This window comes from Jaculus jaculus, chromosome 3 (assembly GCF_020740685.1).
Source record: "Jaculus jaculus isolate mJacJac1 chromosome 3, mJacJac1.mat.Y.cur, whole genome shotgun sequence".
NCBI lineage: Eukaryota > Metazoa > Chordata > Mammalia > Rodentia > Dipodidae > Jaculus > Jaculus jaculus.
This window is the reverse complement of record NC_059104.1, coordinates 136,547,182-136,561,256: the sequence shown is the minus strand read 5'-3', so window position 1 is coordinate 136,561,256 and position 14,075 is coordinate 136,547,182. Positions and strand designations below refer to the sequence as shown.

General features: G+C 43.3%; 1 protein-coding gene across 1 annotated transcript in view; it reads right to left on the bottom strand.

The window, feature by feature from the left end:
• Positions 1 to 14,075, bottom strand: part of Igf1r (insulin like growth factor 1 receptor) — a 321,945-nt gene that overhangs the window by 256,735 nt on the left and 51,135 nt on the right. Inside the window, exon 2 of the mRNA XM_004658155.2 lies at positions 3,730 to 4,275. Within this exon, the coding sequence (XP_004658212.1) occupies positions 3,730 to 4,275 (546 nt within the window). The remainder of the gene's footprint in view (positions 1 to 3,729; positions 4,276 to 14,075) is intronic.

The following is a 14,075-nucleotide window of genomic DNA, read 5'->3' as shown; positions in this document are numbered from 1 at the left end:
GGGGCGCACGCGTCTGGAGTTCGTTTGCAGAGGCTGGAAGCCCTGGCATGCCCATTCTCTCTCTCTCCCTCTGTCTTTCTCTCTGTGTCTGTAGCTCTCAAATAAATAAATAATTAATTAAAAAAGAAAACATCCAAGAGCCACCCTTGTCCCCTCTCCCATCACAAGGAAAACAGGAAAAAATAACCAGCCACAAGTAAGGGACAGTGAGAAAAAGCCATCAGATTTCAACTGCTCGGGGTGATCGTCATATGAATGGAAGTGTTCCAAATTCAAAAAGAAGTGTGGGTTTAACATGGTATTTGGAAATGACATGAGACAAAGAACTCTGACAGAATGGTGGACACAACAGGAGTGGGGGTGGGGAGATTGAAACTCTGGCCATGCCATAGTCTGACTGATTATATCCTCTCAAAACACCTAAGATGGAACCTGGCATTTGACCAAAGGCTGTTAGGGGATGGGGCCTGAAAGATGTGACTAGACTAGGAGGATGGAGCCCTCATGACCAGACAGCTGCCTTGCCCCTTCCACAGCAAAAGGTAATGTGAACTAAAAAGTAGGCCTTGCTCAGACATAGGATGTGCTAGCACCTTTTCCTGAGTACCAACCTCCAGAACTATGAGAACCAGAACGACTACGTAGAAGCCACCCAAGTTAGGATACTTTGTTATGAGAACCCCAAAGGGCCTAAGAGTGCATGGTGGCAGGGGAAGGAAAGCAGCAACCTCTGAGACAGGGAGAGAATGAGGAGCAGCCGTGTGGAGACAAGGGAAGTGGGACTGGCCATCAAACACATAAGACACCATTCCTTCAGGGACCCCTCACATTTTAGGAACAATGCAGACCAATATAAAATCATAAGCAACCAGGGAAACACAAGAGTGCACAGACAACCCTTCCTCGAGGGCCACCTCCATGCCACCAGCCAGCAGTCATGATCTAAGAGGCATTTAGAGGGTATCAAGTAAAAGCAGTACCTCAGGACTGCACAATCACATTGTCTCTCCACTACATCAGCACTTCCCCACCAGATGTTCCCCTCTTCTATAGCCAACCAGCCTCAGAATAACTAAATGAGATCTGTATATGTAGACTCTCTCCAAACGTCATTTAACTATTTTATGGGGAACCCAAGGTGGGCATTCTGGGAGGACCCAGTGCCTCTCCCTTGGTTCTCTGAAAATTTAAAAGACCCGTGGCTGGGGAGGGACAAGATACAGTGTGGAGACCAACTGGTCAGAATGATGAGGGAAATAACTCAGCCTCTAAGGAAGCCACAAATACAGCTCTCTTCAGCGGAAACAGAATGCCAGCTCTCTGTGATGTGAATGTTCTAGTAGCCACGTCAAAAGTAAAAAGAAGCAGGTGAGTTGACTAATAACCCACATTACTCATTCTAATATAGCCAATAACATATAATCAATATAAAACTTATCCGTGAGACCTTTTACAAGGTTTTGTCTAGACTATGTTTCTCAAATGCAGGTCTCACTTGAGGCAGGCCTCAATTCAAGGGCTCGGTTAAAGGTACATGGCTACCAAATGAGACAGTGCAGATTTAAGAGGAACTGATGTAAAGGGCAAGAATTCTAACTAGGTTAGAAAACTTCCATGAATCATGCCCATGCCTGAGTGTGCAGGACAAGGTAAAGGAAAGACATTTCCCTGAATATACTCATCAATGTTAAGTAAGTGCTCCATTATGAAATCACAAAACACACTGGCAGAACTAGGACAGCTGGCTGAGGATAAGGCTGCAGGGTGTGGCCTTTGGGAGGTCAGTTCCAGCCAACAGACCCACTGACATCAGGGGCCAATTTCTTGGTGTTTTTCCTTGTCCATCTTCCAATGATCCTTTGAAAAAGCAGGATCCATCCTTTTTTTTTACAGATAATATACTAAAGCCTAGGCAACTGAAATTACTTGTTCACCTCTTAGTCTTGAACCCAGAACCCAGAATTCAGGCCTCATTCCTGCCCTAGGATTTTTCAGCAGAAAATGCCCAAAAGCTACAGTGAGATCAAAGTATCTACAGCACCCCTAAGCAGGTGCCACCTAATGTTTGAAGCAACACTTCCCTTCTGTACAGAGCTTCTAAGCTTCCAAAGTACTTGAATGCAGTTTGGTTATCATGAAAGAATAATGTGACTGCTCTGGGAACACACGTAACTAGCTAAGAGGAGCTGGCTTGTCCAGTCACCTAGCACTCTCATTTCTTCATCCAGCATCTCTCTACTACTTCACACTGGGTCCCTGGATGGCATTTTTTAAGATATATTTTTTAATGTCAAGGCTATTTAAAAATATTTCAGTTAAGCCAGGCTAAGTGGCTGATACCTGTAATCCCAGCACCTAGAAGGTTGAGGGATTGTCATGAGTTTAAGACCAATGTGGGCTATATAATGAGCTCCAGATCAACCTGGTCCACATACAGAGTGAGATCCTGTCTCCCAAACAACAACAAAGAATGATGTTTTCCCAAATCATCAGTTAAGACAAAGACAAAGCATAGTTTTAAACAATCACAAAAGAACCTTCCTCCAAATCAGCTTTTCAAGGTACTGGCCAATGGGACCCCAGCCCCTACTACTGGCACAAGCACAAACACTGATCAAATGTTCAACCCTGGCTGAAGGTAAACTGGAAGACCTGTGAGGTCTGGCCTTACATTTGTTTTATTACACACACTTCACAGTTTAGACAAACCTACTGATTTGGGATTTCTTTGCCCTTCAGAACTAGCTGTTATATGGGCTCCTTGGGGCATGAATTGGGTCAACCATTGAATGACAGATATTTATAGTTAACACACTGAGGGGAAACCAATGAGAGGAACCTTGCTGGCCACTATGTCTAAACACTGTTGAATGCAATAGGGCACATGCCCGAGCCACAGGCTCATTTTAGTTTAAAAACAACAAGAAAACCATCAATCATGTTAGTGCAAGGATTCAGTTATGCTCAATGGAAAATAAGCATATTGCAGATGGCAAACAAGAAGCTGCAAAGTATCACTATGTGACCTCCCCAGGACCACTGAATGCTTTCCAAATATCCTTCACTAAGTGACTGCATAAGATTTTCACAACTGTTCCTCCACAAATATGCAAAAAAGGAAATGGAAGCCCAAAGGCTCAAAAATGTACTCTTCCATAGTTGTCTGCAAGTGTAAGCCTGAACCATGGACTCCTGGAAACTGGTGTGGAGGTCTCCTATGTCACAAACTGCTTAAATCAGGACACCCAAGGAACCAAGGACCACTTTCACAGACTATGAATGAGAATGCTTTACATTTCTTTTATTCAACTAGATTTTAAGTTCATTCATACAAAGGAGATCTGCCATATGATTTTAAAATAATTTTTTTTCATACAAAGGCTTGAAGGAGTTGACATGTAAGAGGCTTGTGTATGCTAGGAACTAGGGGACTTTAAGAACACTATGTCACCTTTCTCATTAGGAAAACTGAAGTCCAACAAGCTTCTATTCCGGAAATGTGATGGATTCAATTAGACCAGACTTGGAGCAGTCACAATGGCCTCCAACAAGGCCATGGTCCTACATTCAAAGAGCTTCCAACATCTCCATTAGGAAACATTTCCACAAGGCAAGATTATCATATCCAAAATGTGACAGGACGTCACCCTGCCTGCAAAAGAGGAAGGGGAGGAAGAGGAACAGAAAGAGAGAGCAACAGACAGAAAGTAGGGTCTACTGTGTTCTTACTTTTCTGGCAGTGATTTGTGGTCCAACAGCGATAGTTGTACTCATTGTTGATGGTGGTCTTCTCGCACACTGGCTTCTCCTCCATGGTCCCTGGACACAGGTCCCCACATTCCTTTGGGGACTTGTTCCCCACAATGTAGTTATTAGACACGGCATCCAGGATCAGGGACCAGTCCACCGTGGAGAGGTAACAGAGGTCAGCATTCTTCTCAATCCTGATGGCCCCCCGAGTTATGTTCCTCAGATTGTAAAGCCCAATATCCTTGAGGTTGGTCATCTCGAAGATGACCAGGGCGTAGTTATAGAAGAGTTTCCAGCCGCGGATGACGGTAAGGTTTGGAAAGAGGTCCCCAAGGCTCTCGAGACCAGCCACACGGAACAGAAGCAAGTACTCGGTGATGACTGTGAGCTTGGGGAAGCGGTAGCTGCGGTAGTCCTCAGCCTTGGAGATGAGCAGGATATGGAGGAATCCCTCAATCACTGTGCAGTTCTCCAGGCGCTTCAGCTGCTGATAGTCATTGCGGATGTCGATCCCCGGCCCACAAACTGAAGGGAGACACAAGAGGGCAAGGCAGAATGTATCTCAGTTAAATAAAAATATTTCTTGAAACTAGCCTCTTAAAACTCCCATACAACTCAGCGGTAAGGAAAAATGAAGTTATGAAATTTGCAGAAAAATGGATGGACCTGGAAAGTATTATACTAAGTCAGGTAACCCAGGCCCAGAAAGCCAAGCGCCACATGTTCTCTCTCATATGTGGATCCTAGCTACAGATGACTGGGCTTCTGCGTGAGAATGAAAATACTTAGTAGCAGAGGCCAGTAAGTTGAAAAGGAGACATAAAGGGTGGAGAAAGGAAGGGAAGAGGATACTTAATAGGTTGATATTGTATATATGTAATTACAATGATTGTAATGGGGAGGTAATATGATGGAGAATGGAATTTCAAACGGGAAAGTGTGGGGGTGGGGAGGGAGGGAATTACCATGGGATATATTTTATAATCATGAAAAATGTTAATAAAAATTAAAAAAAAAAAAAAAAAGAGTTCGAGGCCACCCTGAAACGACATAGTGAATTCCAGGTCAGCCTGAGCCAGAGTGAGACCCTACCTCGAAAAACCAAAAAAAAAAAAAAAAAAAAAAAAAGAATTGCTTAAATGGGCTGGAGAGATGGCAAGGCATTTGCTTCAGAAGCCAAAGGGCCCAGGTTCGATTCTCCAGGACCCACGTAACCCAGATGCACAAGGGACACATGCGTCTGGAGTTCGTTTGCAGTGGCTAGAGGCCCTGGTGCGCCCATTCTCTCTCTGTCTTCTCTCTAGCTCTCTCTGCTTGCAAATAAATAATTTTTTTTAAGAAAAAAAAAAAAACTCCCATACAGTTTGTAGGAAACCTATGTTATTAAGAAACAACACTCGGATTTTCACTGTAAACTTCTGAAGTGTGGCTGCAGGTGGCCGACCTGGGGAGCTAGCTGGTTACTGTCATTCATGAGGTGTGTACTTTGGGCATGATGTTATTCAACACACGCACTGACTTGTGGGAAAAGACTGGTATGTTACATGTGCAAACTAAAGAAATGAGCAAAAGGTTGCATAGGATTACATGCAAAAGTCAAGACTGCAACCTGGGCTTGCCTGTGAACAGAGTGCCAGCTCCCAATTCCTGAGCGAAAGCACAGTGCCCATGTATCAACGACTATCAACTACTGCATCCAACTGAAGGACACCAAGCAGTACAACCTGCACTTAAGAATGGTCACAAGGACTGTAGGAGTGCAGAGTCAAAGGTCCCACTACTATTTAGCATGGGCCAGGTGCCTCTGTGTTCTCCCCATTAATACAGTAATGTAGACATTAGAGCCAATTAAACTTGATAGAAAATATGCACACAATGCCAAATTCGTTCAAATATTGTATTAATCAAGAAAGTATATGTCCTATAGATAAGTTTGGTGATAACTTTTCTATAGGAAAAAATATTAAAAATCACTAGTGATCTCAACCATCAGATACAAACAATGCTAATACTACCTATAACAATCATTCTTTGTCTACAAATAATTTAAGCAACATGAAATCAGATAGTAACAACATTGTTAAATATACTTCCTTCACTTAATTAACAAGAGTATTTCACCAAGCTTTTCTACCAAATTTCAGGCATACTGGAACTTCATTTTAATTAAATAAATTAAAATAAAAGAGCTGGAGAGATGGCTCAGCAGTTAAGGTGCTTGCCTGCAAAGCCTAATGACCCAGTTCAATTCCCCAGTATCCACAAAAAGCCAGATGCACAAAGTGGTACATGATCTGGAGTTTGTGTGCAACAGCTAGAGGCCCGGGCAGGCCTATTCTCTCCCCTCTTTCAGTCTCTCTCTGCATGCAAATAATATGCCCTTTTAAAAAAATATGTTTTATTTATTTGAGACAGAGAGAAGAGGGGGAAAGAAAGAGAAGGAGGGGGCTGGAGAGATGGCTTAGCGGTTAAGCGCTTGCCTGTGAAGCCTAAGGACCCTGGTTCAAGGCTCGGTTCCCCAGGTCCCACGTTAGCCAGATGCACAAGGGGGCGCACGCGTCTGGAGTTCATTTGCAGAGGCTGGAAGCCCTGGCGCACCCATTCTCTCTCTCTCCTTCTATCTGTGTCTGTCGCTCTCAAATAAATAAATTAATTAAAAAAATATTAAAAAAAAAAAAGAAAGAGAAGGAGGGAGGGACAGAGAATGAATGGGCACGCTAGGGCTCTAGCCACTGCAAAGTAACTCCAAATGTATGTGTCGCTATGTGCATCTGGCTTACATGAAACCTGGAGAATTGAACCTAGGTCCTTAGGCTTCCAAGGTAAGTGCCTTAACCATTAAGCCATCTTTCTAACCCACAATGTCCTTTTTTTTGGGGGGGGGGGTAACTCTCGATTATATATGTATACCATGAATCTGTTTTTCTTTTTTTCTTTTCTTTTTTTTTTTTTTCTTGGTTTTCAAGGGTGGGTTTCAGTCTAGTCCTGGCTAACCTGGAATTCACTATGCATTATCAGGGTGGCCTCAAACTCACAGTAATCCTCCTACCTCTGCCTCCTGAGTGCTGGAATTAAAGGCGTGGGCTACCATGGCCAGCTTGTTTTTTTTTTTCTTTTTTTTTTTTTCTTTTTTTTGAGGTAGGGTCTCACCACAGCCAAGGCTGACCTGGAATTCACTATGTAGTCTCAGGGTGGCCTCGAAACTCTTGGTGATCCCTCATACCTCTGCCTCCTGAGTACTGGGATTAAAGGTGTGTGCCACCATGTCTAGATTGAGTCTGTTTTTCTTTAACTGATCCCCTGGACACTTAGGCTATCTCCAGCTTTTCACATTATAAACAATATTCCAGATATCCAAGAATACTTACATTAGATAAACCTCTCTGCAGGCTATAACAGCTTCTGGTAAAATGGTCCAATACTATAACTGATTAATTTTTACAATTTTAGAAACACACCAGAAACAATTTTGATTATTACACTTTTCAGAATTTGCTAATCTCAACCACTATTAAAGCTTCTCAGACATGGCGAAGTTTTCATACCACGTAATTTACTGAATTGGGTGCTATGCTTAGGACACCATGAGAGATAAAAAGAAGGGCTCTGCCCTTTGAGGCTCACAGTAAACACCAGGAGCTAAGGGTGTGGTGAATGGAAAGGAGAATGCAAAGGACAAGTTGTGTCTAGGTATCAGGCCAGACGGATGGGAAATGACATGTAAGGTTCACCGACCCTCCCAGGTAGGTAGGTGGGACTTAAACCGTGTGCAAGATTCCCAAGGCCAGAGATGAGGTAGAGACATAGCAGGTAGGGGTGCAGAGAGGAGCAAAGGAAATGAATCTGGCAAAGTGTGGGTAGTCATGGGTCACACGAGAGGACAAACAGTAGCTCACAGAGGTGAGGCCCCTCTCATGGATCCAGAGTGGGGCAGAACCCCAAGAGAGGCCTTTCAGAGAATTCAACCAGTGGCCAACAGAACTGAAGTCGAGTAGAGAAGAGAAAGAAATACTCCCCCAGGTGCTCCAGCCACTGGGGGAACTGGGCAAAGAAGGTGCTACAGAGGAGGGGTAGCAGGAACCAGCAAGACTTGACAATTTAGAATGGAAACTCTGGGCCACTCAAATTACTGATGTGAAATGAAGTTCCTACGAATGAGGAGTAGAAGCAAGCACTTGTCAAATGCCTGGGCTTGCTAAAAGACTGGCACATCACAATGTTCTGTCTCATGTGATGTTCCTAACCACACCTCACTTATGAGAGATCACCATTTCAAAGGTGAAAAAACAGACTGAGAAAAGTCAAGGTATTTAAGGCACCGGACCCTTGTCAATGAAATTTGGCATGAGATCTGCCTGTAGTACCAACTATGTGCTTCCACCTCTACAAATGAACTGACCAGTGTCATGTCTAGTCTAGGGGACAGCAACAACTTCCCCCAAGCCATCCTTGACCCAACACCAAGCCAACAAGACTTAAAGGAGCTTGCATCTATCTACCTCTATCTTGGCTTCTACTACATTCTTTTTGCTTAGCACACCTGCTCACCAACCTCCAACATATCCAGCTCCTCCTCTCCACACACCCACTGCTTGAACAGGCTTTCCCTTCCTCACACACAGCCTAGTTCTCTCTCCATGCAGGTTTCAATACAAGTGTCAGCCCTTCGGGGCTTTGAGCAAATCCCTAAATTCCAACAATTCCCCCAGTTGCTCTCCAATTTTTCCTCCCTTCATCCTCAGATCTCATTTCTCTACCTCATTTTTACTCAGCTTCCAGTCAATGACTCAAAGACCTTGAGTATATAAAAGGGCATTAAGTCTGTCTTTTAACAGGAAGAAGGAATACTATTTCTTTTTATCTTGTGCTCAATCTAAAAACTGTTGCATCTATGCCACTATAAATTAAGTGCCCTCACTAAGTTGCTCTAAACAATATAGGAGTGTTCTGAATGCATTATTGTATTCAACATGTGCTTGATCACATTATGAATTTATTTGCTATCATTTCCAGGAGATCTCACAACCTCACGATCTAGTGAAAAGGGCATTTTAGACATGTAACTGAAGCATGAAGTAATTTCCCACAATCAAAATGAAGGCACTAGGAAGGATCTGCTGCCCAATGCCCTCTGCCCTCTGCCCTCTGGCCCCCTCCAAAACCAGCGAGACTACAACCAGGGCAGACAGGACCACATTGCAGGCAGAACTGGGACTGGCAGCTCTTTCAAATGGAAGATGGTCTCAGGACTTGACAGCTCCCCCTCCATTTATAGAACAAAGGGGAAAAAATAGGAAGAAACTACCCACTTATTCCGGAAGAGAAGAAAAGCCCAAGCCACAAAGTACAAGGCAGGACTCAGCAACCAGCTGTTTTGGATTCTGTGACTGACACTGTTGGTCTTTGGGGTGTTTTGTGATAGAAAGAGAAAAAAGGAAAACCAAGCTGAACCATGAATGAGATAGCACAGTGTTCAAAAGGCACAAGCCACAAACAGGAAAGGGAATGCAGTATGCCTCGTTTGAGCTAAGAAAGAATTCATACATTGACGGAGAAAGCCCCTGGCACAGCTCCCGAAGCAGACGCACCCTTTGCTCACTGCAGATCACAGGGAGCCACACACTACCACTTCTTCCTTTCCAGGAAACAGAGACACCCCAAGGCTTTCAGAAGATGATCCCGGAGTGGGCTATGAAGAATAAATAATAGAAGCTTATGGAAATGATGACATGTAGGAAGTAGGAGGAGACAGTTGGAAGGGGTTTAGTGGACCTCAACTACAACCCTCAAAAAAGACAGAGGACAGCAAAAGCAAGATGGAGACTGGCCAGTGGGGAGTGGGGGGGAGGAAGGACTAGACAGACAGGAGCATGGTACCTGGACCAGAACTCACTTCCATAAAGATGCCACCTTAAATAAAACCTTTCAAGGGTTTCATCAGTAAATCCTGAGTATTGTTTAAATATCAAAAGGTAGAATTTCTATCAGAACTTAGAGGGGTGTTATAAAATCTATACATATTTGGACAACAAACTGCTAAGTTCAATCTATATGAGAAGTGCTGATGAAAAACATTTATCTGAGAACTCCTCTCTTCAATTCCCCCCAAAAGTTGAGTATCTGTCTCAAGAGTTAGACAAGAGGGCTGGAGAGATGGCTTAGCGGTTAAGCGCTTGCCTGAGAACCCTAAGGACCCCGGGTTCGAGGCTTGATTCCCCAGGTCCCACATTAGCCAGATGCACAAGGGGGCGCACGTGTCTGGAGTTCATTTGTGGTGGCTGAAAGCCCTGGCGCGCCCATTCTCTCTCTCTCCCTCTATCTGTCTTTCTGTGTCTGTCGCTCTCAAATAAATAAATAAAAACTGAACAAAAAAAAAAGAGATAAGAAATGTGCTTACAAAGCTTGTCTTGTGTCCTATGTGATACACATCACTGAGGTCCTGGAAAATGAAAAACAGTGTGATCAGGACCTTCCCAGAGTATCCTTTACTGGCACCTGCCCTCAAGTGGACACATTTCATTTCTAAGCCTCAATTTCCTTACCTGACGAATGGGCTGTTATTACCTATCCTATAGAAGCTGACAAAACAATCTGACAAGTACTTTGTGTACTGTCATCAGGGGTTAGCTGTAGGCAGCATCAGTGATTCAATTAAGCATTAACAGAAATATACCCCCACTTCACTGCCCTGATCCAAGTATTACTAACATAAACAAAGGAAGGCAAATTAGCAAGAGAACTGACTAACCTGTATTCAAGAATACCATAAGTTATCCATTTTATAAAAGTGTTTTTACCTTTCTTTTAGTCTCAGTTTATAGTTGGAAATAAAAAGACACAGGGAAAGAAAGTCAGAATTCTTGGGTGGTTTGGATACATGTGTGTGTAAGCATGTTCATGTGTATAACCACAGGCACACGTGCCATGATACACAAGAGGAGGTTAGAGGTCAACAATGAGTATCAATCCCCATCTTCCAAGGTAAGAGTCACCTCTTTGAATGCAAGGTTATCTGGCTCATGAGTTTCCGACTGAGTAACACAGGATCTAGGGATCCCGAAGTCAGGTACTTACACTTATGTGGCAAGCACTTTATCCAAAGCCATCTCACACCCCACAGAATTCTTTTACTACAGGTCTAAAGGCAAATAATGGAGGGAAACACTGTGGCCAACAGATCATCATCTCTAGTTCTGAGGTGAAGCCAACAAAGCAAGGCCTGTGAGTTTGTGTAAGAAACCTATTTTGTCTTGGCCAGTGGCTCACTGTAATATTTCATTACTTCTCTTAAAATGAATTCTCTGAAACCAATAACACAGTACAACAAAACCCCTTTCTAGATGTTATCATTCCGTGAAAGTCAAAATGATTTAAAAGGTTCGTAGAGGATTAATGTGTAACTGAATTTTGCACACAGGGAGCAGAACAATCCTTTCTCTAGCAAGTTAACAAATTTAATGAAAAAGGTTTCTGCAGATCAATAGGTGAGACTCTGGGATCATTAAGAAGGGGGCTCATGACTCTCTAGGTCTTAAGGGTTCAACAAGATTTCTCAGAGAAGGGAATCCCTGAAGATGTTCAGAAGATAGGCAAGGTTTTGCATATTTTCTGTTTTGAGGACTCAAGCTTATATGTAACAAGGGCAAGGGAAATGACACCCAAATAAAGAGGGACCCATCTGGGATAGAGCTGGAGCTGAACTGATTGGTGGCAACCTAAGGGTATGGCAAAACAAGATCAGCAAGGCAGAAGCCAGAAAGCAGAAGGACGATGCTTAGGAGGCCACCTTTGCATTGCATGTAGTAGGAAAACATTCAAACTCCTCAGATCACATCAGGGCCATGTTTAATTAATAAGGCTTGATAAATCACAAAGTGGTCCAAATAGCTGTTTCCAGAAGTGCTAAAGTAATGCTAATCTTGCTGGTCCAGGTGCCACCCTAGGAGGCCTCTCCTTTTATCACTACCCTCTGCACCCACTAAGACCGGCAAAGTAGTGCTGGTAAAGCCTATGTACCTATATTTCTTGATTTTGCCTACAAAGGACGAGTAAACTCCAAGCAACCCACATAAACTATACATGAAACATAGGAAGGCCAAGGGAAAAGAAGGGTTTCTCTAGAGTCTTCAGAGCACCACGAAGTCCTCCTACAGCTGCCAATTTTGCAGCTCTTTAAAGCCTGAAAGCACCAACTTAGGACTTGTGGAAGAGAGTGAGCAAGCTTTGGTTTCTTAAGGCTTCCTACTGCAGTAAAAAAATGAGAAGAGGAAAAAAAAAAAAAACAAACAATGTTATGATAACAAACACTCCCAATCCTCCAGAGTTTGTTGGAGTAGAATTTTCTGTGTTAAGTGTAAACAGACACAATTAATGTTAAGCCTTTTATCTTCATGTGTCAATGAGGACATGTTTACATTGTATATGTACATTTCTATTTCACACAGGCAGCTGTCCTGACCACCTGACACATTCAATAACTCAAGACAGTCACAAGAATATAAGGGATTTCATTACATAGGTGACTTTGAGAAAAGAAATTAAAAACAAAGTGTAATTTCAATGTGCAAATTGTTCTTCACTGCCCCACAGAAGAGTCATCTCTCTGTGCAGGGGAACATAATCTATGCTCATATAAAATGCAGTCCTAAGGGCTGGAGAGATGGCTTAGCAGTTAAGCACTTGCCTGTGAAGCCTAAGGTCCCTGGTTCGAGGCTCGATTCCCCAGGACCCACGTTAGCCAGATGCACAAGGGGGTGCACGCATCTGGAGTTCAGTTGCAGTGACTGGAGGCCCTGGCACTCCCCATTTTCTCTCTCTTCCTCTTTCTCTCAAATAAATAAATAAAAATAAAAAATATTTTAAAAAACACAGTCCTAAGGCTAGGAACATTAAAACTAAGGCTTCAGGGATAGAGAGATGGTCTAGTGGTTAAGGCACTTGCCTGCGAAGCCAAGTAACCCAGGTTCGATTCTCCAGGACCCACGTAAACCAAAGAGAAGCATGTGGCTGGAGTTCATTTGCAGCGACCGAAGGATCTGGTGTGCCCAGTCTCTATCTGCTTCTCTCTCTCTTTCTCTCTCTCAAACAAATAAAATAAAAAGTTTCTAAGGCTTCAAGGTAGCAAAGAACTTATGAAGACGAGTAAGATGCTTATATCCTGACATGTCAATTAAGAGATGTGAACTTAGCCAGGCGTGGTGGTGCACGCCTTTAATCCCAGCACTCGGGAGGCAGAGGTAGGAGGATCGCTGAGAGTTCAAGGCCACCCTGAGACTACATAGTGAATTCCAGGTCATCCTGAGCCAGAGTGAGACCCTAACTCGAAAAACCAAAAAAAAAAAAAAAAAGAGAGATGTGAACTTTACAGGAAACTAATTCCAAGGCAAAGAACACACCCCAATATCCCCTCCACTTAAAGCCTCGGTAGCCAAGCAGACCAGCATAGAATTACAGCTGTGTCCACTTTAGAAAGGGGATGGTAAATGTTCTCCTAGATCTTCGTAAGAACATTACTAGCTCTGACAGCTATTTTAAATATCTTTCCAGTTTTAAAATATCCAAAAGTCCAATATGTTAAGTCTCTATTTAAAAGCATACCCTTGCAAGAGGCTCTAGCCCTGTTTCATTATTCACAGTTCCTGTGGATGGTGGACTTTTTGCTGAAACAGCATATAAGGCCCTGGGTTCTGTCAGTAAGACTCCAATCGACCACCCCACATGCAGGAGTCCTCCTGGGAACCAGCACTCTGCCTCACTGTGGAGCCTCTCTCACCAAGTCACACACCTTCTTCTTCACCATGCCCAAAGGGCCACATGCACTCCTAACAGTTTCCTACGTAGCCAGAGGCTGGGGCTAGGGGGTTCTGGGGAGCAGCCAAGTCAGAGTAAGGCCCCAATGAGTAAGCACAATACAAAGAAACACCCCTCCAGCCTTTTTTGTTTTTTTCTTTCCCTTCTCATGATTTTTGTTTTCTGCTTAGAACAAGGAAAATGTTCTAAATAGAAGTCGGCTCTGTGTCCTCTCACTGGCTTTGTTTTGTAGGACAAGTTACATCATTTCACTTACAGGTCCCATGATTATTTCAAGAGTGTTTTACTTGCCCTACCATGTTCCCATTTCCTTAAGTGACCCAAACTTGTTTTAATGAGCTAGTTACCTAAACCTAGCTGATAATCAGTGTGGAAATCCCATTCACATGTTTCTCCAATTCTAATATGATTCTTTAGGGATGTGGTGTTTGAATGTCAGCCTTTGACTGGCAGTGCAGCTCGATGGTAGAGTGCTTGTCTGGAATTAGCCTAAAGCTCTGATTCTATCCCAGTAT